Genomic DNA, 26,993 nt, shown 5'->3' on the forward strand with positions numbered 1-26,993 from the left:
GTTTGAACAGTGTCAGACTCAGGAACAGAACAATGGAATTTCCTCCCCAGGTTCTAGTCAATCAAGAGAATCACTATGGCAGTAACTTTCATGAAACTTGTTGACCTGAAGCTTTGATTTTTGTTTTTAAACAGTGCGTATCAATGATATTCCAGCTCTTGAGGTTCATGGATCTGTGCCTAGATTCTAATTCTGTATTTGGTCACTTGCTAGCATCTGTGATTTATAAAAACAGCAATCAGATGTACAGGCATATGGTACATGTTGCTTTTCATATACCCAAAGATTGTTTACATTTTTTTTCTCTTCCTCCTCCTTCCTCTCTCCCCTTTCTCTCTCTGATCCCCACATTGCCTTCACCTTTTGGCTTTCTTTTAGTTGCCCTTCTTTTTTCATTCTGCCATCACATTTCTGATTGTCTTCTCCTCCTCCGCTTTCTCCTTTCTGTTCCTACTGTCTCCTCTTCTTCCGGTTCCATTCATCTCGTACACCACCACCAGATTGGTTTCTCTGCCTGAGTATCTTCAGTTCAAATGCCACCAGAGCTGCTTCTCTCCCTGTTGCCTCTGGAGCAGCTTCAGTTTACACACTGATGATGAGGCTTCAAACCGGAAAATCTCGTAAGTCGCGGGTGAAAATGACACCCAAGAGAGCTGGTAGTGCATGGTGGCAGGGTATTGCAACTGCTCTCCATGTTATAATATGATAACCTCATGGCTTAGCGCCCTCACCCAGTACTGGATGTGCCCACTGCCTTTTCCACTTGGATACGCTCTGTTATCATATTATGAATTCTCATTTTAAGAATTTAAACCTTTACTAGTAAAGTATGTTACTTTTTTTTTTTTAATATTACAGGTGGTTTTTTAAAAAAAGAAAGGATATTAATTCATTTTCTGTAGAGATGATTTATTCTGGCTTTGTTTGACTAGAATATGTCTTCTATATCCAAAGCAGAATTCAGTTCCCTTATCCCAATCTCCAGATAATAATGTAGATTGGTTAAAAAAAGGTTAAACTTGGAAGAAGAAATGAAATTTTAAGAAATTTAAAACACTTTATAAATGGGGCTTGGTTAAAGAAAAGGAAAAACACTCTAATGTTGATGCACATTCTCTCTGTATTCAGACTTTATTTTTTAACTATTTTAAGTGGATTATTAAACTTTTTATGACATGACCTTCACCTTTATCAACTATTCGATTCTGTATGTCAGCTTGGTCAGTAGTAAAAATGTTGATATTGATGCAGTAGAAACCTGGATTGTGTTGTTTTTTAAAATCAGAGCCTGGTATGCCTTCAGTTACAATAGATTTCTGTTAATGTGACCACAGATCCAGCTAAATTAAATGACTTATATATGTACGTATGTGCGCACTAGATTTTTGGAAACAAAGAGTGCATTAATTCAGATGCAGGAGGTGGGAAACTAAGAGCCTGGAGGAAGGGGTCAGATTTAAACTTTGGGTGATGGCCAGAGCTGCTGCTCAGGGTGAGGAAAGGCTCTTCCAGGGGGAGGTAAAGTGAAAGAGGATGAGGTGAGCAGAATTCTTACATCAAAGATCGGGCACGTTTGGGAAAGAGGGAAGAACCTGCCCCTTCCGGGACAGAGGCTTTGTGGTGGGGATGGAGGGCTATCTGAGGAATGAGTGGTTGGGTCATAGACATGCAAAGCTGGAAAGACCTTGGAGGTCACCCAGACTGACCTTCCCCACTGTGGTGAGGAGAACAAGATCTGCATTTCCTTTAAGATATGAACTCCTATTAATATTTTTTCCTAAGATTCCCTAGAACAAATTTTACTGTTTTCCTGAGATTATTAACTCCATGGAATGGCATTTAATGAATAGTCATTGTCTGACTCGTACTGCCTATATACAGAGTGGATTCATATGAAGAGATAGAGTTCAAATTTATGTGCTGGTTTATACATTTTAATGCAGTAATCTCATTCCTGGCAACATTTTTTAGGGGAGTAATTTTTTTAAAATATATTGTTATTGGTTTCAGAGAGGAAGAGAGAGGGAAAGAGAGATAGAAATATCAATGATGAGAGAGAACCATTGACCGGCTACCTCCTGCATGCCCCCCACTAGGGATGGAGCCCGCAACCTGAGCATATGCCCTGACCAAAAATCGAACCGTGACCTCCTGGTTCATAGGTCGATGTTCAACCACTGAGCCAGGCCTGCTGAGCATAGGGGAGTAATTTTTTAAAATATTTAAAATGGACATGAAGATATAGATAGCTTTGTTACAGTTTTATTGAGTGTCCACTGTGTGCCAGGCACTGTTCTAAGAGCCTTCTGTGATTTACTGTTCACAATGCTCTGTGTGATAGCTACTGTTACTTTCCCCAGGAGGAAACTGAGTCTTCTAGTGGTTAAAGCAATTTGTGTGGGATTAAACAGTAAGTAAACGAGGCAGGACTGGGAGTAAGGTGGCCAGACCCCAACCTCCATAGTCCATTATCCTTCCTGCTGGTTTATAGGATGGTTTTCCCTCCCAGTAAATACATTGTTTTCATATCAAGGTGTCTGTTGTCCCCTGCAAGAGGGGCTTTAGCTCCTTCCGAGAATAGAAGAATCCCATCTATTTCGATAGATGCCAACTTAAAGGAGAAGAAACTGCAAAGAAAAACATATCTAAAATTATTCTCATAGATAAGCTGTTGATCAAGATTTTCATTAAAGAAAATACTGTTTAAAAGTCTTTGGGAGGTAATCAAGGATTATTAGCCCCATTTACAGGTGAGGAAGAAAAAAGAAAAATGAGGAGACAGTCATTATAGGAAACACGCAAGTTTTATTTCTGAGGGAGGAGAAATGTTGAAGACACTCTTTAACCTGATGAAAATCTGAGGTTGCAGAAAATGAAATAACCATCTATAAAATAAAGACTTTCTAAATTTTTCAGACTTTACAAAAATAATATGCAATTACAAACTTTCCATTTTACTTATTGGCACATTGTAAGCAAAAACAACTGAAAGTGTTGGGTTGTTGTGTATCTGATTTTTGTATTTCTTTATTTGAAATTGTAAAAAGAGAAAGGTATACTTAGGTTAAGAATGGACCTTCCACGTTTTCAGCTTGGGGTTTATTTTAATGGCCCTGCTAGTGAAAATGGTGACAGTTTTAATTATATATAGCTTATGGGTGCACCATACCCGACAGATTTGTCCAACATTTCCTGCTATGAGTTTAACTTCCCTTTTTTCTATCGTGTGTGTGTGTGTGTGTGTGTGTGTGTGTGTGTGTGTTCTGTTATTGTTAATCCTCATCTGAGGATATTTTTTCCATTGATTTTTAGAGAAAGTAGAAGGGAGGGAGGGAGAAATTGGGTGGGGAGGGAGAAGAGAGAGAGAAACATCAATGTGAGACACATCAATTGGCTCCCTCCCGCACCTGCCCTGACTGGGGTCGAGGATTGAACCTGCAACCCAGGTATAGTATATGTGCCCTTGGCTGAAAATAGAACCTGAGACCCTTTGTTGTGCTGACTGACGCTCTAACCACTGGCCCACATCAGCCAGGGCCACTTTATTATATCTTTGATCCAGCAGAAAAAACTAACTGAGAAAGGCTATACGGAAATGGAAAAACAAGTCACCGAACCAATGCATTGTTGGGGATCTATCTCACAGATTCTCAGATCAGTGAGATGATAGGGTCCAGGATCTGCCTCACATGTTGTGAGATTAAATTAGCAATTCCAGTAAAGAACCTGGCACAACAGTGAGTCGTCAGTAAATGTTAACTATATAGGTTGAGGGAAACACTGAAGATGACTCAGCAGATTTCTATAGCTGTGGTCTGGTACTTTCATCAGCAAGATTTATTACATACTTAATATGCGTAGAATACTCTGCCAAGTGCTGAGGATACAGAAAGATACATTAAATAATATATTTGTATATGATTCATGACTGATAAAGGACTTGTTCATCCTTACGTTACTGTATCTTCATAAAATCTTCGGGAGGTAGTCAAGGATTATTAGCCCCATTTACAGCTGAGGAAGCTGACGCTCAGGAAATTATCCATAACTAGTAAGTGGCAGAGCCAGGATTTATAATCAAAGTCTTCCGACTTCTTCTTTCCACTTTGTCATAGTGTCTTTATGATTTAACTGAGAAAGGAGTGTAGATATGTTTGTGTGTGTTTATGCACATGCAAACAGCAAGCGTCATATGAATATAACCAAAACTAATGATAGGAAACTTGAGAGGCCAGTGTGAGCAGCAGGACCTATGGGAGATTAGGGTGTGGTCTGGATATAAAGTAACAGTGAGTAAGACTTGGAGGTGTGACTAGGAAAGGGGAGGAGGAGGGAGGTGGTATGAGCAGCGGTTCAGCGGTAAGACTGCATGGTTTGTTTAGGAAACAATAGATGAGTCTGGCTGGAAGTAGTTTAGAGCCAGTTTATGTAATATTTTGAAAGCCAAGCTACTAAACTGTCATTTTAGTTAAATGGTAATGATTTACTGAAGGTTTATGAGAAGAGGAGATAATTTGGGATAAACAAATATTTCTATCTAAAGGTCACAGGAGATAGATGGCTTCATTGCATACTTCACATAGGGATGCTTCCTGATTAATTAGCCACTCGTAGCACATGCCTTTGACAAAGGGAATATAATGAAAAACCAGAAAATTAAGACCAGCAATGGCTCTCATTCATATGATGGAAGACTGTTCACTCACTCTATTCAAAAAGCATGTACGGAGACCTTTTGATTTACGGCTTCTGTTCTAGATGCCATTTGGTCCTATAAAGGGGAATGGAGATGAACAGAAAATTGCAGTGACTTTAAAAAAGGTTCGTTAGGAGTTTTGTGTACTTTTCTCTCGGTCTCTGTCTCCCTCTCTCCCTTTATTCCCACTTGAACTATCCGGATTCACCTCCTTAAGCTCTGTTTCTTTTGGCAATAGAAAAGTGCTCGACTCATTTGTTCCCTTCAGTATCATAAATTTTACGTTTAAGTGATAGAAAAAGTATACCCAAGTGACGCTGTGTCTGAAGGGTAAGAAAGATGAAACCTAAAATGCCAAATCTTGGTAGAGTGCCGTTAACCCAGACTGGAACCGTAAAGCGCTAGTACAGTTGTGCCAAATGATGTGACAGAGCCAGTTGGCAGTGCATTCCAGTTGGGTCGAACCCTTATTAGCTTCCAAGGTAGTCCTCATTATTATTCTTTATTTATAGGTAGATATTAGTTTGATATCTGAATAGTTAGATTGTTTGAAAGTACGTTTTGTAAGAGAAAATATATATAACTTTTCTTTTTCCTGGAGAAATGACAAATCTCACAAATGTTGGCAATGGAAGCTTCACAGGAGATTTTTGAAATACCCCTTTTTTCCCCCCAGACTCTTGGAAAGCCTGGTTAGGTCAGCTCAGGAAATGTTCATTCAGGGTTCTGCAGTAATATATTCTCTGTGGCTAATACAGGATTAGAGGGAGAGGCAGACACGTACATAACACACATCCAAGAAAATGTCCAGTATGCTCTCTCTCCAGCTCACCTGCACCTTTTTCCCTTCTTCCCCCAGGCATGATTTCTTTGCCTTTTGTTCTCCAAAGCCTCGAGGGCCCTTCTTTTGCCTCTGTAACTTGTTTCCTGAGCCCACACAGCCCAGCTGGCTCACTTCTTCCACAGCTCACTTCTACCTCTGTGACTTTCTAAATAAACTTCTGAAGGGAAAAAAAAAGAAAAGAAAAGAAAGAACATATCTAGATATGAGCATATGTTAAGACAACATATGTGTGATCAGACTTATTTCAAGGAATCGTTGGGTGAACAGCAGCTTCCATATCTCTGAACAAAATCCAGTGTTTGCTCATGAGTAGTAGTCTTTTTCTTGTACCCCCAGAATTATCATAGATGCATTACTTATTCCTTCTTAAATTTATCATCATTGGTTTCTTAATGTATTGCTTTTGCTTTTTAATATGGTAAGAACACTTAACATGCGATGTACTTTTTAAACAAATTTTCAAATGTACCATACAGTATTGTTAACTATAGGCACACGTTTTAGAGCAGATCTCTAGAGCCTCTTCACCTGGAATAATGAAACTTTATACCCTCTTCTCCTCCCCCCGCCCCGGCAACCACCATTCTACTCTCTGCTCCTGTGAGTTTGACTATTTTACATCCCTCATGTAAAAAGAATTATACGGCATTTGGCCTTCTCTAATTGGGCCATTTCGCCATTGCCCTCAAGTTCATCCATGTTGCTGCATATTGCAGGATTTCCTTTCTCATTCTTTCTCGAGGCTGAATAATATTCCATTGTGTGTACTCACCACATTTTCTTTATTTGTTCATGCGTCGATGGACATTTAGGTAGGTTCTCTACATCTTGGCTATCGTGAATAATGCTGCAATAAACACAGGAGTGCAGATATGTCTTTGAGGTCCTAGTTTTATTTTTTTGGATAAATACTCAGAAGTGGGTCAGATCATAGCAGTTTCTATTTGTAATTTTTTTTAGGAACTTTCATATGTTGTTTTCCATAGTGGCTGTACCAATTTTTATTCCTAGCAATAGTGCACAAGAGTTCCCATTTTTCCACAATCTTATCAGCAGCACTAATCTTTTTTTTTTTTTTTGCAAGTATCTATACTGGGATGAGGTGTTATCTCGTGATTTTGATTTGAATTTTCCTGATCATTAGTGATGAGCATCTTTTTATATATATTTGCCATTTGTGTGTCTTTGGAAAAATTCTATCCCAGTCCTTTGCCCATGTTTTAATGGGGTTACTTGATTTCTTGCTTTTGAGTTTTAGGAGTTCCTTACGTATTTTGGATATTAAGCCCATATCAGGTATTTGGCCAATATTTTCTCTCATTCCGTAGCTTACCTTTTCATTCTAATTCTTCCCCTTAACAGTGCAGAAGCTTTTTAGTTTTATGTAGTCCCACTTGTCTGTTACATTCCCAAACAGAATTGCTGTAGTTCCCTGACAATGAAGAGTGGTGGAAGGACAGCCAAACAGGACTGTAACCAGAACTCTAAGGAGCATCAGACATAGTGCAGGCTACTAACATATACTTGGCAAGAGAAATTCCTACATGTCTAATCTGTAGTCAAGCAAATGCAAGGGAGCTACTTCCCTGCCTTCCCTTTGTTGGCCTTGCCCTTTTATGTGTATGTACTTTTAGGAATCAAAAATTTAGGTTTTATTTGCCTTGTCATTTATTAGAATAAGCCGGCTTATTGATGATTGGCGCTCATCCATCAGTCATTCTGAAGGGCTTTCAGAACAGAACTACCTTCTTGCCTTGTAGCACCTGCTGCCAGCGCTGTGCAGGCTGAGCTGCTCACTGCCTGCTCCTCAGCAGATTCTTTGCAGCACACGAACCAGGAGGCTCAGTTGGCAGTTGGCAGCCATTGCCCCAAATAGGAAATGTTTTCTGTACGTTATCTAACAGATATTTGTAAATACTGCTTTTTAAAAATGGTTTTTACTCATACTAGCATTAATTTATACTTTCTTCATTTATTTCACGTATGTATAACTACCGGTGCATAAAATGAATACGAGTGGTTAGAGTCATGACTCTTTGGTTTTGATCTCAGGTCAGTTTTGTAATGTGTTTCCTTCCATGTTCACGGAACTTTCTGAGTTCCAGTTGGCAGCCCTTCCCAGACAGTGTCTCATCTCTGAATGCCGGGGTAGCATTTCGTTTTAGCCCAGTGCTTGACAAGATAATAGGCAATTCTCAAGAGCTGATGGAGAAGAGCGCCTGAGAAATGTGGTGGTATCCGTTTCCTATAAGGTTTCTGTGAAAATGGCCTCTTAAAAAATGGAATTTTCTCAAAATGCTTGACCTCAAAAAACAGCCCTGAGTAACTCCTCCTCGTTATTTTTCCTACCTAAGGCAGGAGCTCCAAAAGTTAGACCCAGGGCTACTGTCTGCCTCTGGGAAACCTCTCTGTTAAGTCCAGGCTTCAGAGCCCAAAGCTCTGCTTGCCCGTCTGGGGGAAGAGGGTGTCTCAGGATTTAGCTAGCCTGCCCCTGTGGTCCAGGCCTGGGTCACAGCCACTCCATAAATATTTCATTCCCCTGTTTTTCCCTGGGGAATCCAGGGAGTTTTCTCTGATCCCCACATCTCAGGGGGCCTGTCCTGACACACCAGAGAGACCGAGTTGTTTCAGGATCTCGTTCGACCTGTTCCCATCAGCTTGAAGGAATTGTTACGGTTCAGAACGGATACACTGGGCAGGAGATTATCTCTAAATGTCTCTTATGGGATGTCAGTGAAAACGGCGGAATAAGGACCTCTGTACGTGCTCTCATCCATAAAAGCAGTAAGAAAGCTGTCCAAGTATGCCAGAACTAACTTCTTTTAGTACTCTGGAAATAAAAGTTTTTCTGCAATCTGGGAAGCATCGATTTGGGGAAAACAAGTGAACGTAAGAAACGACAGATATTTCTGTGGTGTTTTAACTTAAACTATTCCCCTCCCTCCCTCTTCAGTTCCACGGTAGCCTTGAAAGCCAGTAGCTCTGTAATCACAGTGCAGACCGTTGGCCTGGCGGCCAGTGGAGGGGGGTGAATGGAGCTGAAGCTCTTTCCAAGCCCCTTCTTCCTCCTTGTCCTATAGGTTAAGCTGGGATGTACCATGAGTCCTGAGAACTAGTGAAGAAGCCAATTTCCAGGGTCAGTTAAAGTAACGCACACCATGAGCTGTTGACAGAGTCTGGGAACACTCAAGACGTACTACTGGGCACAGGACTAAAGCTCATCGGCCTCAGTTGTCCGTAGGGGACCGTGCAGGCACTGGTGCTGCCCGGCATTTTTAATAGACCCCTGTGAACTGGAGGACAGTCTCAGTCTGGCTCGGTTCAAATAGTCTCTATCTGTAGTTTCATAGTAGCTTCAGGAAGGAAATACTATAGGAACTGCTTTTACTTTATGTAATTGTCAAACAGATCACGTGATTGGAACAAGGGTATTAGTTTACCCTTACCAGCTTAATTCCTGTAAAGCTCAAGTCTTTGTGGAAAGTGTATTCAAATAGATTAGTGCTTGTGAAAGGTGAAGAGAGCTTAGCCCTAAGGGTTGTGTTGTAGAACCGGATGCAGGCGGCCTTACATAACTTCTCAAAGATAGTATGTTGAATTATATCTACTTGTGTTAATATGATTATGCAACAGCACCGTGTACATACAGTGTTTGGCAGTTATGACTAGTTTCTTTTGAGCTGTTTGAATTTTTAATTGGTGGCTGATTATTGCTGTGATTTCCCAGTGCTCCCTAAGGGAATCAGTGTGACGCATACGCCTGGTAGAATTTTTCGGCCCTACAGTTACCCTCATCCTTTTTCTATAGAAACTGTTCATCATTGTCTTCTGGCTTTTTGACCTCCAGGTGGACATTCGCAGCACCAGGGAATCGGCTTTTTAAGGCCTCGTTTTTCTGATGGTGATACTTGTTTCTTTTGTTCCATGTGTTGTGGTGGGATTGGGCCTCATCACAGAAACCCTAACCTGTGCTTTATGAGGGTAGATCAGGAGCAGCTCTCTACCTCAGAGGCCTTCTAGGAAACATCCCACAGGGTGATTGAAATGGGAAAAGCATTATGGTGACACTAGAGGCCCAGTGCATGAAAATTCATGCAGTGGAGGGGGGGTCCCTCAGCCTGGCCTGCCCCCTCTCAAGGTCCAGGAGCCCTCAGGGGCAGGAGGCGACCCAACGATCAGGGGAAGGTGACGCCCCATCACACCTCTGTTGCTGCCACTGCCGGCAGCGCAAACCTCGGCCAGCCCTGGTTACCTGAGCATCCGGCGGTCCTGGGCAGCTGGGCAGCTGGGCAGCCGCCAGCCAAGGCTTGCCTGCACCTCGGGCCGGCCCTGGGCAGCTGGGGGGCTAAGGGGGCTGGGTGCTGCTATTTTGTGGCTGTGGGCACCACCATCTTTGAGGGTGTGACAGTCAATTAGCATAATCCCTCCTTATTGGCTGTGGGCACCACCATCTTTGAGGGCGGGGTAATCAATTAGCATATTCCCTCCTTATTGGCTGTGGGCGTTGCCATCTTTGAGGGCAGGGAAGTCAATTAGCATAGTCCCTCCTTATTGGCTGTGGGTGCCACTATCTTTGAGGGCGGGGCAGTCAATTAGCATAGTCTCTCCTTATTGGCTGTGGGTGCCACCATCTTTGCGACAGCATGAGGGTCAATTAGCATATTCCCTCTTCATTAGATAGGATTCCCCAGCCAGCCCTCTGTCTTAGGGGGATCTAAACCTATACCATCCACAATAGTTTGTTTTTTATGCAGTGTTCTTTTTCTTTATTTGGAAAGTAATTCACATCTATTGTAGAGCATTTTATTTTATTTTTATTTATTTATTTTTTTTGTTTAAATTTCTTTATTGATTAAGGTATCACATATTTGTCCTCATCCCCCCATTCCCATCCCACACCCCTCCCCACGCATGCTCCCACCCCACTGTTGTCCTTAACCACTGGTTAGGCTCATATGCATGCACACAAGTCCTTTGGTTGATCTCTCCCCTTTATCCCCACCCTCCCCTACCCTCCCTCTGAGGCCCGACAGTCTGATCCATGCCTCCTTGTTTCTGGGTCTGTTCTTGTTCATCAGTCTATGTTGTTTATCATTTCCCCTAGATAAGTGAGATCATGTGCTACTAGAAATATACTTATAAGAACCGAAAATGAGACAAGCAATAATGGTTATGCTGAAAGGCAAATGAATCAGTCTATAGTGAGTTTCTTTCTGGGCCAACAGTTCTTTTGAGATCCAATTTCAATGTCAAACAGTTCCTTATGTGTACATGTCAGTAATGATATTTCAGTTCTGGATGGTGGACAAATGGTGGTAATGCAGGTCCAACCCTCTCTGGTTTGGTCCTGGGCAACCTGCAGTGATGCACAGCTGCTAACTGCTAGTATGGCAAGGCCACATCAGCATCTTCCATCTCTGGACTGCTTCTCTTCTGTCTTCATGGCTGGAGTAGTCCTGTCGATTCCTCTCTATTGCCAGAATCCACATGGTCTCGGAGTTGTTTTCTGAAAATATACAAACATATTCATGACCAAAAGTTAATAAAGGGATATTTTCTATAAAATTGACTTGGGATCCTTTTTCATTTTTTGCCCAAATGATTTACCTCTGGCTTGTTTTGACACCATGTGTGTTTTTCATGGGTGTCTTGCTTTTAGCCTTAGAATTAATTTTCTAAAGTACAAATTTTCTAGATATAATTTACTTACAGGATATTTTTCCTTACATAATATTCGAGCATTTTAAATATAGACAGAAGTATCTTGTAATTTCGCCATTCAAAGAACCATAAGACAGGTATGCTTTGTGTGTTTTTCATGGGTGTCTTGCTTTTAGCCTTAGAATTAATTTTCTAAAGTACAAATTTTCTAGATATAATTTACTTACAGGATATTTTTTCTTACATGATATTCGAGCATTTCAAATATAGACAGAAGTATCTTGTAATTTCGCCATTCAAGGAATCATAAGACAGGTATGCTTTGAATCGCCATTGGTAATATTTCACATTCAGTTATGTTCATTGTCATGTCACTTCCATGATACTCATCTCATTCCTTTTATATTTATTTCTTGAATGAGAGCCCCATTTGAAAACAACTTTCATATGCCTAAAGACAGTTACCAAGCGTAAGTCTATATTAACTCAGTTAAGTCTGGCTTGATTCAGAAAAGGATGACTGTATGGGGGTTTTAAGTGTGATGCTTTGCAAAAAAAGGTTCTCCTTTGAGAAGGTGTGACTGCCTTCACTCCAACAGGTTGTGTTTTACAGGGGTGTGTATCGTTATTGAGTTTATTTTACATATTTATAATGTGTATGTGACAGACAGGGTAGGCAGGGGCTGGAGTGTGGACAAAGCACATCGTAATACAAGGGCTTTCTATACTAATCATCTGTTGCTTCTAACCTAGATGGTAAGGCATTGAGGACCAAAGCAACATCTTTATCCTTCATTTTCCCTTAGCACTTAGACTCTCACATAAACAGTAAATGCTCAGTAAAACAAACCCTGGAGCTTCAACAAGAGATTTGTTGGATGTTTTATGCTGGTAGAGAGCCCCAGAGGCCAGTTCTTCTCACCGTGTCCAGCTGTCTTTGTTGTGGTGAAGGGGCTGCGTCAATTGTTAGTCCTAATGCAACTGGTTGTGGTTGGTATTTTGGAGTCAACTTGGTGGACTTCATGAAAACCAGCTTCATGGGAATGGGATTTTTGGATAGTATCCCTTTGCAGCTGAATTTAAAACCTGCTCAAAAAAGAAAAAGAGGTGTAATAAGTGACTCAGATGATAAAGCAAATAAACCAAATATCTTATTATATAGATTGTCAAATTCAACAAAACGTGAATGTTGAAGAGTAGATAAATGTACATTCTAGCCGTGAAGGTTTAAGGTGACCCTAAACTAAGTCCTTGGCAAATATTGTATTTGCAGAGGTAAAGAGCTGTGACTTTAATCAGGTACATTTATTTAATGGGAGAAGATTCTTTTCAAATGAGTGTTTCAAAAATATAGTAAAGACCAAAATTTCCTATTAATTAAAAAAAAAATTCTCACTTTCCTGTTTAGTGATAGAGGATAAAGATTTGAAAACTTTTCTTAGCAAGTGGATTGGCCACTGTGTTCTGAAGATGCTCAGATGTTGCTATACTCAGTACAGTAAAGGAAGCCTTAATCGTAGTGGTGAAGTGACCACTGGGAGAATGATACCCATGGAGGACCAAAGCCAAAAATGCTGCCAAGATGACAGGATGGGAACATTTGGCAAGGAACTTGTCAGCACGTATGGCTGTGGGTGGTAGCTTTTTCACGTGCTAACCAGACAGATTGTGTCATTGAGTCAGTCTGAAAGCAACTTGCAGAAAGTGGCTGCCATGAATCCCAGTAAGGAGATGTGGGATCTGGTCTGGTCTCATCTCATCTCTTCCTTCTATTTGCTATGAGGAGCTGACTTCTTGGGGCTTCATTTTTTTCATCTGTATCAGGAAAGGTTGGTGTAAATGAAATCACAGATCTCCTTGGATTTCATTGCTATGATTTTTGTTCTTATTGGTTGTGGGGGTGCTTTTGTATTTATTGTAATGTCATGATTTTAAACGTAAGTTCAAATGTTGCCTTTAATACCCACTCTATTTTAGTATGAACACAAATTGGAGAAAAATAGTTTTAGATTAAATACCATTCACTTTAGTAAAAAGCTTAGCTGTTGTTTTTAACAGATTGTCACTAATAAAGGAAATACATTGTTTTTATTAAGTGACATCTTATATATTGTATATTTTCTAAACTCCTTAAATATTGATAAGTATGCATGTGCTAGTTTGTATTAAACATGTTTAAATTTGCCACCTACTACAACAAAGAGAAGCCTTTTTTGTTTACTATCCTGTATAATAAAAGCCTAATATGCAAATTGATCGAACCATGGAATGACCTGCGGAACGACTGGTCGCTATGATGTGCACTGACCACCAAGGGAGCAGACACTCAACGCAGGAGCTGCCCCCAGCCCGCAGGCCCCAGGCCAGCCAAAGTGGGTGCCAGCAGGTGCCCCCCAATCGCCCCGCTGGTCGCCCCACAGAGGGAGGCGACTGGCAGCGGTGGTGGGGGGTGGGGCTGGCAAGTGGGCCCCCCCCATCACCCTGCCGGTTGCCCTGCAGATCGGCCCTGATCGCCGGCCAGGCCTAGGGACCCTACCCATGCACGAATTTCGTGCACTAGGCCTCTAGTTTAATAACTAAAATACTATTCTAATTAATCCATTTTTGCTGTTTTATGCAAGTAATGACAAAGATATTGGTCTTTTTATTTTTTTGTTACTCCTCACCTGAAGATATTTTTCCATTGATCTTGAGAGAGAGTGGAAGGGAGGGGATAGACAGAGAGAGAGAAACATCAATGTGAGAGAGACATCAATTGGTTGCCTCCCGCATATGCCCTGACCAGGGCCAGGGATTAAGCCTGCAACTGAGGTATGTGCCCTTGAACACTTCTGTTATTGACTCTGTCTATAGCAAACCTGGGACCTTTCAGTCTGCAGGCTGATGCTCTATCCACTGAGCCAAACTGAGTAGGGTGACATTTTGGCTTTTTAGAGTCTTACTACAATATAGCTGAAGAACCAGATTAGTAAATAAAAGTAAGGAACTTGCTATGGTACTTTACATCTCTTAGGAAACACCATAAGGTGTAAATTTGATCTACTTGCTGGAGTCATTAAGCTTTATTTTGAAGTGATGCAGAAATGTGTGACTGTGTAGACTGGCCTGTTCCACCTTCCTTCAAGAGTTGTTTGCTTTGGTCAATATATTTTCTGCAGTCATTGCTGCATATGAATAAAATTTAGCAAAGGAAAATTGATTCCCTTGACATCACCTTTTCTTTCTCTCTAAACCCTTAAACACTTTTACATTGGTAGTAATTGCTTTTAATTAATAATGAGAGTTACCCCTCTAATCACCTATTATACACCTAACAAGTGATTTCAGTAAACACAAAACCGAGGTTAAAATAGGAATGGTAGAGGAAGGGAAAGAATTTCAGATGTAGACGAAGAAGGTCACATATATTGGGTCAGACTGGTGTGTGGTTATTTTTTGAAGGTGCACCAATCTCTGTGCACACTCCATCAAGTGTGTTAGCAGTCATGCTTCAGCCAGGGTTATGGCACAGTGACATATTTTAAAGCCATATTTTAGATGTTGAAGTTGGGCTTACACACGTCAAAATCTGAATTTGTTTCCTTAATATCGTGTTTGCACTCAAAAATGAATTAGGCCAACTTCCATTGCTGAAATTCTATTTCCCAGTGTGAATAATGTGGGAAATCCTTGAGTAAAGCATTTGTCTTATAACTGGCATGACGGACAAACAGATTTTAAATATTCAGGTATATTAGGCAAGGGACTTATTGAAGTATTATCAAAAATGTATTTGGCTCATTAGTGGGCTCATGTGAAAGAATCATCTTTCTTCCATTTGGTGGTTTTTTAATAGAAAATAAAATTTAAATGAGCTGAACAGTTTCAGGCAAAACTGTCAGTTCGGTTTTCAACTCCTCGACTGCACCTGGGGGACTTTTGAAAACAATGTTAATCATAACTTCCTTAAAGTTCTAATTAGTTCAGTTCAAGAAGGAAGGGCTATGTCTTATTTTGTGGGACACTTCTGTCATTGACCCTGTCTATAGCAAACTAGTAGTTGACAACTTTTGCAGTTGGCTACATTTCAGGCTCGGAGTTGCAGAGAAGACTGTCCTCGGAGGCAGTCATTTACAGCTCACGTGGACGCCTTCAGCCTTGTCACGTTTTCCAATTGCACCTGTTACTTGACATTTCACTTCTTTACTACTTGCAGGCTCATACATCCCCAGAGAGAACTACCACAGCTTAGCAATGTAGGGTCTCTAGAATGGATCCAACATTGAAACATCTTAATCTTGCGAAATATGAGCATATTCTCCCAAGTTTCAGCTGCCATACCAGGCTGTAGGTGAGGGATCAGGCTGTGGAGGCATTTGTATGCTATTCAGGCTGTGCATACCATTAAGGTCTAGTATCACAGGCTGATATCAAATTTGCTAATATATGACCTTGCCTAGGCTTGAACTCTGAATCCTGGACTCCAGAGAGCACTCATGGGAAGGTGCAGTTAAAAAAGTGTCAAAGATTGGAAGTCGATATGTAAGCTAAGTTTCACTTGTTCACTTGTTGGCAAATGCAATCTGCATGCATGTTGCCTCAGATCACCTTTGCAAATCTTGCTGGGCCTACTGATCAGTAGGAGCTGGGAACTGTTGTTGAATCCCATGTACAGTCTGATTTGTTATATGGTTGCGTGAAATTGAGTTTCATTACCCATGGGTATCTGGCCTGAAAAATGATGACCAGTGCACACAGTTACGCGGTCCTCCCAATGTATGGAAATAGCTTTGTGGTGATGGTTTTATGGTTGGTGGTTTTGAGCTGCAATCCTCAATTTGGTGCAGGTAAAGGTAGAAAGCAACGTCCATTTTTTTTTTAAGTCCATATGCCTATGCTAAGAGTGTAATCTATAGTGTTATAGAAGTTTCCCTTTTTATTTGTAGATATAATACTTTGCCAAGCAGAAGAACCTTGAAAAATTCAAGATTAGTGAGTAAGAAGGATGACGTGCATGTCTGCATCATGTGTTTACGTGCCATCATGAATTATCAGGTATGTTTGTGTTTCTGACCCTTGAAAAAAATCTGAATTTGTCAAACTCCAAACTTGTCCTTTTTGGTTTCCTTGTATTATTTCTGTTTGAAGTAAATATCAGGATTAAATGAGATTCTATTGAAAAAGAAAGGACTGTTTTTTTCTAATGCACAATATTTAATTTATTGCCTTGATATTTTAATTAGCATTTATTATGTATTTAAAGGGAAGATACTTGCCTCCTACAGTGTTAAACTTGTCTAGATTACTTGATCAACGTTTGCAACCATTTAAGACGGCAGTAATGGGACAACTTTAGAACATTAGGAATGAGTAGACTTATCACTGGGTTGGTCATTGGTTCTCAAAGGGTTCTGTGGTGAACAGGCAAAAAGTGACAATTACTTGTCTGCTGGACCCAGTGGGTCCTAGTATCTGTAAGAAGCACCCAGAGGATTTTTGTTACAAGTTGGGTTCCTTCTTCAGGTGATTTGATGTAGGTTATCTCCTCTCTGAGAAACAGTGGGAGAGAGTGCATTGTGGGGGGTTGGATTAATCCTAACAGGGAAGTGGAAGTTAGAGCCTGGAATATCTAGGGTAAACGGACATGGTCAAAGGTATAATTAGATCAGCTAACCAGGGTGAGAATTAGAAAAACAAAATTCATATATAAAAATAGGATTTGATTTCCATTTATAAGGATGCTACAGGTGGGCTCAAGAAGAAATGGGAAATAAATACCACATAGAGGGTCAGTAATTGAGTTCAAAACCAGCCCAACCTAATTGTGCTGAATTGAATTAAAAAAGGGAAACATGCATTTATTTATTTTTTTAGTCAATATATTTTTTAACATTGTCAGACCCTGTTTTAAGCACAGGGAATACAGCATTAAATAAAAGTGTCCTGCCGAAACTGGTTTGGCTCAGTGGATAGAGCGTCGGCCTGCGGACTCAGGGGTCCCGGGTTCGATTCCGGTCAAGGGCATGTACCTTGGTTGTGGGCACATCCCCAGTAGGGGGTGTGCAAGAGGCAGCTGATCGATGTTTCTAACTCTCTATCCCTCTTTCTAACTCTCTATCCCTCTCTCTGTAAAAAATCAATTAAAAATATAATATTAAAAAATAAATAAATAAATAAATAAATAAATAAATAAAAGTGTCCTAGGGAACTAACTTTCTAGTGAGAGAGGTAGATGATAAATAGTTAAACTATATAGTGCTCCAGATACGGTTGCTGATGAGATGAAAACTAATATTTATAAGTACTTTTAGTGTTTTTAAACCTATTCATTAATGTAAGACTCATAACAGTCCTGTGAAGTCTCAGGACTATTACTTTCCCTATTTTATTAATGAGGAAACTGAGCGATAAGACAGAGAAGTAATTTGCTCAGGATTATATGGCTAATAAATGCTGGAGTCAGATTCGAACCTATGAAGACTGTCTCCAGAGATCTATTACTAGGTGCTACAGAAGAAATAATCAGGAAATAGGAATAGGAAGTGATGGAAATATGTGTTCAGTTTTAAGTAGGCCAGCCAGGAAAGTGTCACCGCGATAACATTTAGGAACAACTTACACGAGGGAACAGGCTAAGGGATATGATGGAAAGTGGAGTCCAGGCAGAGAGAAGAGCGAGGGCAAAGGCCCTGAGACAGGAATAAGTCTGATGTGATCGAGGTACAGAAAGGAGGGCAGGTTCGATGGGTCAGAGTGAGTAAGAGGGAAAGGTAGAAGATGACATCTGAAGCTAACAGGGCTTCCTGGTTGTGTGGGGCTTTGTACAGCCAGTCAGAAGACATTAGCTTCACTATGAATGAAAAGGTATTAAAGGGTTCTGAGGAAAAGTGTGAATTAACCTGACACTTGAATTTAACATGATCACTCTGGTCTTTATGTTTAGGATTAACCTTGAGGGGCAAAGACTAAAGCGGGTAGACCATTTAGGAGGCCATTGCATTAATTTGAGTAAGTGTTGATGGTGGTATGGACCGGGATTATAGGAGCAGAGATGGTGAGAGGTGGCTAGATTCTGCTTTAATTTTGTTGGTAAAGGCAATAGTATTGCATATGTGGTGAGGAATGAGGGGTGGCTCCAAGGTGTTTGTCCTGGGCACCCGTTAGATGGAGTTGCTATCTACTAAGATGGGGAAGGCTGCAAGATGAGCAGATTTGAGAGTCATGATTAGGAGTTCTTTTTGGAGGATGTTAACTTTGAGGTGTTCATGGACATCCAAATAGAGACCTTTAGTTGGTGGTTAGATATGCCATCTGAAGTTCAAAGCAGAGGTCCGGCTGGAGAGACAAATTTGGGAGTTAATAGATGGCACAGAGAAGCAAAGAGGTCCCGGATAATCATGGAGCATTCCGTTTAAATATCAGAGAGATGAGGAAAAACTAGCTAGGGAGACTGAGAAGCAGCCAGGGAGGTAGATGCCAAGTGCAGGAAATGTTTCACGATAGAGTGCTCAGCTGTGTCCAGTGCTGTGCTAAGTCATGTAAGATGAGGAGTGAGAGAGTGGGCCATTGGTGATCTTGGTACAAACAGTTTCATTGGAGTGGTGGTGATGATATGCCTGATTGGAGGGGTTTCAGGAGAGAACAGAGGAGATGAATGGGAGTCTGAGTGCTGGATTTTGCTGTAAAGGATAGCAGAGACATGAGGCAGTAGCTGGAGAGTGTAGGGTCAAGAGAGATTTGGTTGTTGTTACTTAGGGTAAGATCATTTGCATCATGATTTTATGCTAATTGCAATGAATTAGAGAGGAAAAATAATGGTGGGGCTTGAGGGAATTGTTGGAGTATATTCCCCTGAGCAGGAATAAAGGACTCAAGTGCAGACTTGTCCTTAGATTGGAGCATGGGAGAATTCATCTTGAGGAAGAGGTGAGGAGGTAATCTGAAGATCTGTGTGGGGAGGATTCCTGTGATGGTGGAAGATTTCGGAAGCTTTTTCTGCTAATACTTCCTCAGTGTCACTGGGAATAAAGTCATGAGCTAGGAGTTGAGTTTGGAGGAAAAGGAATAATTCCTCAACTCAAGCAGAATCAAGAATGATTCTTGAGCCTGTGATTGAGCTTGCTTCATTTTGTAGAAGGATGAGGCACACAAGTTTTGCTAGGCTTTTTGTCCTGTTCGCCATGGCACAGAGAAGGGGGTAGATGCAGTGGTTATTAATCCTGGCTGAGCAGTGGAGTCCTCCTGAGAGCTTCAAAAAATTCAGGTGCCAGGGTCCCGTCCTTGAGACTCATTGTTTTGTTTAGTTTACTTTTTTAGGTGATTTTAATGAGCAGCCAGGATTGAGAATCAATGAGCTGGAGCTTTTTCACCATTTTACTAAAGAGGATCATATAGTTTATTCATAACGTATGGAAATAGGGCCCTTTGATAGTAACATAATTCCTGAACTTTTTCCTGGAAATATGTTCAGACACTGATTACTGGAGTCATGAATGCATTTAAAGATGGCAGAAATTACATTAGGTAGAAACTTTAGGGGGTTGTTTTTATCAACATTGACAGCCTCTAGGTTGACTCCTAATACCTTATTTTTTTTCCACCTTAATTTCAGTATGGTTTCAACATGGTCATGTCTCATCCACATGCTGTCAACGAGATTGCACTAAGCTTGAACAACAAGAACCCAAGGTAAGCTTGATTTGTAATGTACAAGTTTAAATCCAACTAGGGAAAGCAGAGAGCTAGTCAACACTTAACTAAGTTACAGTTTGGAAACTTGCAGGTGTGACTCTTTGAAATAAGATTGCCAGTAGACTCCTTGCTATGTAGACCAGCTGAGTGAGATTCTTACATGTGGCAGAGTTGAGCAACTGGTGACAATTCCAGCCCTCCTCTCTTTAAGCTTTCATTCCTTTTGGGACCTAGTTCTCAGCATCCTTCTAATTTAGCAAAATTTGGTGGAGAGCATGAGGTTGCCAGTCCTCATATAGACTTACCAGGTATTGCCAAAAGCTAACTAGAACCATGAACCCTTATCCACACTTCACTTGCAATATTTAGATCTGTAGCTTTTATTACCAAAAGTAAAACACAAACAAAACAATAATTGTGCATGCAGATTTCACTTTTTGTTTTGTTTTGTTAATCCTCACCTAAGGATATTTTTTCCATTGATTTTTAGAGAGAGGGAGGGATAAGGGGGGAGGAGAGAGAGACAGAGAGAGAGGGGAAAAAACCCACATAAATGTGAGAGACACATCAATTGGTTGCCTCCCACACCCATCCCAACTGGGGCCAGGGATCAAACTTGCAGCCCAGGCACGTGCCCTTGGTCAGAAATCGAACCCATGACCCTGCCCTGTGGGGGCTGACACTCTAACCACTGAACCATACCAGCCAGGGCCAGATTTCACTTTATATTCACTTGCCTATAAAGGCCAGTGCCCCATATTATTCACATCACAGATTACTTCTGGAAGCCTGCCTTCATCAGTTTATTTTAGTTATTCTAATATGTTTTACATTCTGGTGAGGCACTCTGCATTTGAAATGTGTTGTTCCCCTTTATCAGACACCTCTGTGTAGAATACCTGTGTGAAAACTGTTAATTCAAATAAAGAAATCTGGTTATAAATTAGATCCTGTCTGATCTGGAATGCAATGCAAAGCATGAAGTCCTATTTAGATGTTCATATTATGGCTTCAAACTTCCCCGGATTAAAGCTTTGCAACTTCTTGATTGCTTCCTTAGTTTACAAGAATCCCAAGTAGTCATGCTTCTGTGTCCCTGTCTTCCCCCGCGGGAAGTCACTATTCATCTTCCTTAAGATAACTGACTCTGTGGGTTATCAGAATGGTCTTTGTTTAGAGGTCAGAAATAGATTTTATTCCAGAAAATGATGAAACACTGAAGTCATCTTAAGATGAAGAAACAATGCTGTCCTTGACATTGTATTAAGAAACTTGGAATGTATCTCTAGGTTCTCCTAAAAATATTTCAGATGGAGTTTTATTTTCTTTCCTCGAGTCACAGAGGATATTCTCGTATTAGTAGAGCTGAAATCCAGATCCTTTCACACCTCCTGCAGAGGAAGAAGAAAGGGTGGAAACTTGCATCGTCATAGGGGATTTTTATGGCGCCATGTGCGAATTAGCAGATGTGAAATGTAGGGCATTAATTTCAATCGATTTTGAACTTTCTTGGCAAATGTTATGCCTCTGATTCTAAAACCAGAGACAATATTTAACAGTGGGTTGTTTTCCCGAATATTCCCAAGTTTCCTCTTGTCTTTAGCTCACTAATAAACCTTTTGCAGACACACTGTACTGAGTCATCTGATGATGGGACTAAAAGATGAATCCTTCCAGAATTAATTGTCATTAGTGAGTAATTTGTAACTTAGAGAGTGGGAAACATGCCTTCCAAATTTGCTACCCTAGATAAATCACATATTATAGAGGTAGGTAAAGGTTTAAATATGTACGTTAGTGTAACTATACCATAGTAAAAGTTTACAAAACATACGGACAAATATTTTATTATATTGATCTTGGATGCAAGGAACAGCTGATTCATCTTGTCACTTTCACTGACTCGTGGTTTTTTCCTTTTCTTCTTGTTTTGACAGAACAAAAGCCCTTGTGTTAGAACTGTTGGCAGCCGTTTGTCTTGTCAGAGGCGGGCATGAAATCATTTTATCAGCATTTGACAACTTTAAGGAGGTAGGATACTTTTCAGTTTTAAAAAGAATCCTCACACAAACATCTTACGTTTGGACATCTTGAACAGAATGATTTAATCTTTTTATTCATTCTAGGGTGTAAGGGGTATAATAGTTACTTTTCTAAGACGTCAGTGAGTGGGTAGTAATGAACTTAGTCTAAATAGCTTAAGTGGAATAATGTCTCATTTCCAAGAAAAGTTAAAGACTATTTGCAGTACTCATTTTCCTTTGGAGAACATGGCATAGGCAATTTGAAAACAGGTTTTGTTAAATATATGTGGTTTTCATTATGGTTGATACTTGAGCATCCACCATGTAAATTTCATGAACTCATTCATCATAGTTCTTTTCCTCAAATCATATGAGTTACTAGGGGCCCGGTGCACGAAGTTCGTGCATGGGTGGGGGGGGAGACGGGGTCCCTCAGCTCAGCCTGCCCCCTTTCACAGACTGGGAGCCTTCAGGGGATGTCCTACTGATGGCTTAGGCCCGCTCCCCACGGGGAGCGGGCCTAAGCCGCAGTCTGGCCTCCCTCTGTGGGAAGCGACCAGGCTGATCAGGGGAAGGCGCCAGCCCCATCACCCCGCTGCTGTTTTCATCAACATGGACTCCAGTCCCTTCACCATGAAAAAATGACAACTTTCTTTAGGCATTTTCACAATGTGTATTTCATAGGATATGACATTTCTTCCTTTTTTTTTTTTTTTTATCCTCATCTGAGTATATGTTTCCATTGATTTTTAGACAGTGTGGAAGAGAGAGAGAGGGAGAGACAGAGAGAAACATCAGTGTGAGAGGGACACTTTGATTGGTTGCCTCCTGCATGAGCCCTGACCAGGGCCCTGGCCAGGGAGGATCCTGTAACCTAGGTACATGCCCTTGATCAGAATCGAACCCAGACCCTGCGGTCAGCAGGCCAAGGCTCTATCCACTGAGCCAAACCAGCTAGGGCAGGATATGACATTTCTTAGCCCCTCCAGCAGCGGACCTTCGTTTTTTCCTCCAGGAGTGTGGTGGGAAAACCCTAGATCACCTTCTTGTATTCTTATTACCCAAGTTACCAAGAACACTGCGAGTGGAGGTGTACAGGGACTTAGCCAATGAGCGGTCAGAAAAGGTGTTTACACTCGAACTCGTTTGGCTCAGTGGATAGAGCGTCAGCCTGCAGACCTAAGGGTCCCAGGTTTGATTCCTGTTAAGGGCATGTACCTTGTTTCGGGGCACATCCTCAGTGGGGAGTGTGCAGGAGGCAGCTGATCGATGTTTCTCTCTCATCAATGTTTCTGATAGTCTGTTCCTCTCCCCTCTTCTCTGTAAAATATCAATAAAGTATTTTTTTTAAAAAAAGAAAAGGTGTTTCCTCTGCAGCCCATGCACAGAGGATCCCCTGCGTTGTGTCCACTGGGCTAGGGGCATGTCCCCAGCAGCTGGGGACACGCCCCCAAGCCCTGCGGCCCTGTGTTCGCTGTGTCCACCGCTTGTGCTTGGCGCCCCCGGCTGCTCGTCCCAGGACCCAGGCCGCTTGGCGCCGGCACCTGTAGGCCACTCCTGGCCGGGGGCCACACGGTCCTACAGGCTCGGAGCCTACGCGTGGGCCTACAGGCTCGGAGTGGCCTGGGTCCCGAGGTTGTTCCCGGGACCCAGGCTGCTCGGTGCCCGCATATGCAGATTAACCCGCCATCTTTGTTGGGTTAATTTGCATACTCCTGATTGGCTGGTGGGCATCGCGGAGGTACGGTCAATTTGCATCTTTCTTTTATTAGTGTAGATCATTACTTTGCTGGATGCTTTGAAAAACTTATCACATATATACAGACACTGATTTTAGCAGCTTGTAATCTTAAACAGGTGATCCTGTCCCAGGAAAGCAATAAACCAGTGGATATGCATGGTTGACCATGGAAATTAAATGCTGGCAAAGGAAGAAACAATTTCGTATGAATAATAGGACACCAAGGGTTCCGGGCCGAAGTATCAAGACCTCAAAACTGGAATAATAGCCAGTTCCCCTTAGTGGTGGTGTGCAGCGTTAGATGGCAAAGGAGAGTGCTTGTTGGGTCCCCTGGAATGTGCCCCACATCTGAGGCTGCTTTGAGGGGAGACATTACAAAAGTAACTGAAGGCACTTGGAGCCCCAGGTTACCATGGGACAGTGAGCCAAGCTGTGCCTTTTCTGTCAATCCCATTTGATTCCAGATGCTTCTGGATTAATACCCAGAAGCTAGATTACCATCCAGACCTCGGGGGACTTCATACTCTCTCCCATCTTTCCTGGATTTATTGAGGACCTACGATAGGCCAGGGGCTGTGCCTGGTACACACAGGAAAGCACTGGATTCTGTACAGACATCTGTGAGACAAATACTAATATCTCCCTGTTATAAAAGAATAAACTAAGGTTCCAAATACATTGTTGGCCCGGGGTCACATAGCCAGGTGAGGGACAGAGCCAGGATCAGGGTTTGGTGCGCCTTACTTTGAACTTCCTTTCACGTGGTATTTGGGCCCAGTTCTGTGTGGATCTCCTGAGGGAAACGCTGAGTTAGACAGGACCTTGGGGCCACTCTCTCCCATCTTGCCTCCAACCCTGCCTCCTTTGAACATATCACAGAGTAAGTCGTTTTCATGTCAGAAGCACGTACTATACAGTTATCAGTGAGCCTTCTGATAAAATGAGCTATTTTAACGAGCATCTGACTATACTGCAGGTCACATTATGTCCTAAAATTATGAAGGTATAGAATCAGTATTAATTAAATTCAGTAATTTATGAGGGGAGTGTTAATTTTGTTTTTTCTTAGGTTAGCTAGAATGCCTTTCTTGTGCATAGTAGGCACACACATACTTGCAGAATTGAGTTTTAGCTGTCAGGTGTCAGAATCATATATGATGACTTAGGCATTTAGGGTGTAGTGTATACTTAGATGTGGAAAAAGAAAGTAATCCTACTCTAAATCTAATAACTGGCTAGTCTCGATGAGAACTAATTAATTTTGACTTTGAAATTTTAGAGCTTTAACTAAAATCTGCCTCTTTTCTGTAATGACTTATAAGTAATGGTGGGTGTTTTAAGTTCTGATTCTCCTTGGGCAGGCATTTGCATCTGCAAGAAACTGTGCCATGTGGGAGAAGGGACAAGGACAGAGCTGGCTCTGTGTGCGCTATTGGCCTGCATTAACCTTGAGCCCTGGTGCGCATGTGGCCAGACCAAGCAAAGGGATTATTCTCCTAGCCATGAATGAGGACAGGGCAGGAGCCTGTTCCTGAGAAACTTTCTTCTTATGGATAGGTCGCAAGAGCATCATCCTAGTTACCTTTTCAGTGTTAGTGTAAAAACTGTTTTTGTATTGATCTTTTTTTTTTTAATGTAATACCACTCACAGCCCAGTCTTTTAAATCTCTGCCTGTTTTTGTTTTGTTTTATTCCCATCTTTATGTGAGTGGATCTTTTTTCCCCTTACACATCATAGTGAAGGGTGTATTCTGTAATCTTTTTAGCCAAAATGTCATTGGAATCTTCTGGGATTAGGGTGGTTTGGGAGCCAGCTGTTCCTGATTAGGAAAAGTTGTCCTATGATCTCAGACGCCTGTGTAAATAGGGTTTTCGTCAGTGAGTAATACCTATTGAGCTGCCCCTGGCAGAGATAGCATCATGCCAGGTACCAGGAGACCAGGGCGCGGGCCAGAGGAGTCTTTGCCCTCAAGAAGATGATTTCGTAAGTTGGGATTCCATTCATTTCCTTCAGAGGGGTAATCCCTGTTTTTACAGTGGGGAATGGGGTATCAGGCATCAATATTCATTTTTGCATAAAGTAGTATGTGTTAGAGTAACCAGACCTTTGCACAGAGCACAGCCTAGCACAGTGCTGAGACATGGCACCAGATGCTAAAGGAAAATTTAAAGACCACACATTGTATGTATATAGCAGCCCCCCCCCCCCTATTTCTTGAGCAAATTCATTCCGTCCTAGTTGGCACTCCTTAATTCAAATGTAAATTGAAGAAGGTATCTTTTACCTCTTGATAGGTTTTTATGTAGGATTACACCATTCCCTCATATTTCAATTAATCAGAATACCAGCAAGTTTTTTTGTGTGGGTTTTTTTCCAGAGAATTTTGCTCATGTTTTGTGATAATCTGAAGTACATGTTTTAGGAAAGTAGGACACACTTCCAACTGAATGATATCTGATGGTGGTAAGAATATGAAACTGCGTTTTGGTGGGTGTGGGGGTTGGGGCCTATGCCTGATGTTACTGAGTAAGCACCTCAATGTATATGATGATAAATGAGTTGTAATTACATAGATTCCGATGGCAGACTTGTACTAATCATGGTTTGTGACATCCCTGACCATGTGAGGGTAGCAAGTAGATGAAAACGAAACTGTCGTCAGCTGTTATTTCTCCTTGAATTCTATTCTCTTTAATTGTTTTTCAAATGGAATTAACGCATCTGGCTTTGGTGTTGAAACATCTCCTTATGAAAATGTATGGTCCTGAATTGAGGACCAGGGTGAGAACAAGGAGTCATGTTTCTTCTTATTGGCTAGTTTAGCCTCATGGAAAACATACCACCATCTTCCCTAAAAGGATACTTTCTTAGTTGCATGGCAATGTATATTTTTGAGCGTTTGGCCTGGCAGGTAGGGAAAAAAGACATTTGGGAGGTAAGGCCATTCTTTTGGTGTTTGCATTAGTTCAGGGTCTTGTCTGCAAGAAGGAGAAAGTGACTCTACCGTACAGGGGAAAGGGCTGGTTGGAGGATGCGGAGAAACCGGCCTGGAAAATGGGCAGGCGCTCCTCCGACGTGGCTGGACTCCCATGCCGTGCCTCGATGCCCAGCCACCACGAAACTATTTGGGGTCCTGGTCATGCTTTCTCTTCTCTCTCAACTGGTATGGACCGTGGCTAGCAATCCGCTGGGTCATGAAACTGCACTTACTGGTTAAGGACATCAACTGGAGAGTTATAAACACCATATTTCCTTAGGAACCTTCTATCGAGACCTTGATCTCGACTTTCTTGGTCTTCCTACTTTTTTCCATTATATCCTTTGATATATCTGTGAAATTGCCTCTGGCAAAAACA

General features: G+C 41.5%; 1 protein-coding gene across 4 annotated transcripts in view; it reads left to right on the forward strand.

The window, feature by feature from the left end:
* The window catches only part of FMNL2 (formin like 2), a 309,881-nt gene that overhangs the window by 224,422 nt on the left and 58,466 nt on the right, over positions 1–26,993 (forward strand). For all 4 annotated transcript variants that reach the window (XM_054723483.1, XM_054723486.1, XM_054723484.1 and 1 more), the window contains exons 7-9: positions 16,127–16,235; positions 19,792–19,868; positions 21,809–21,902. In XM_054723483.1, the coding sequence (XP_054579458.1) occupies positions 16,127–16,235; positions 19,792–19,868; positions 21,809–21,902 (280 nt within the window). The remainder of the gene's footprint in view (positions 1–16,126; positions 16,236–19,791; positions 19,869–21,808; positions 21,903–26,993) is intronic.

This window comes from Eptesicus fuscus, chromosome 11, assembly GCF_027574615.1.
Source record: "Eptesicus fuscus isolate TK198812 chromosome 11, DD_ASM_mEF_20220401, whole genome shotgun sequence".
Lineage (NCBI taxonomy): Eukaryota > Metazoa > Chordata > Mammalia > Chiroptera > Vespertilionidae > Eptesicus > Eptesicus fuscus.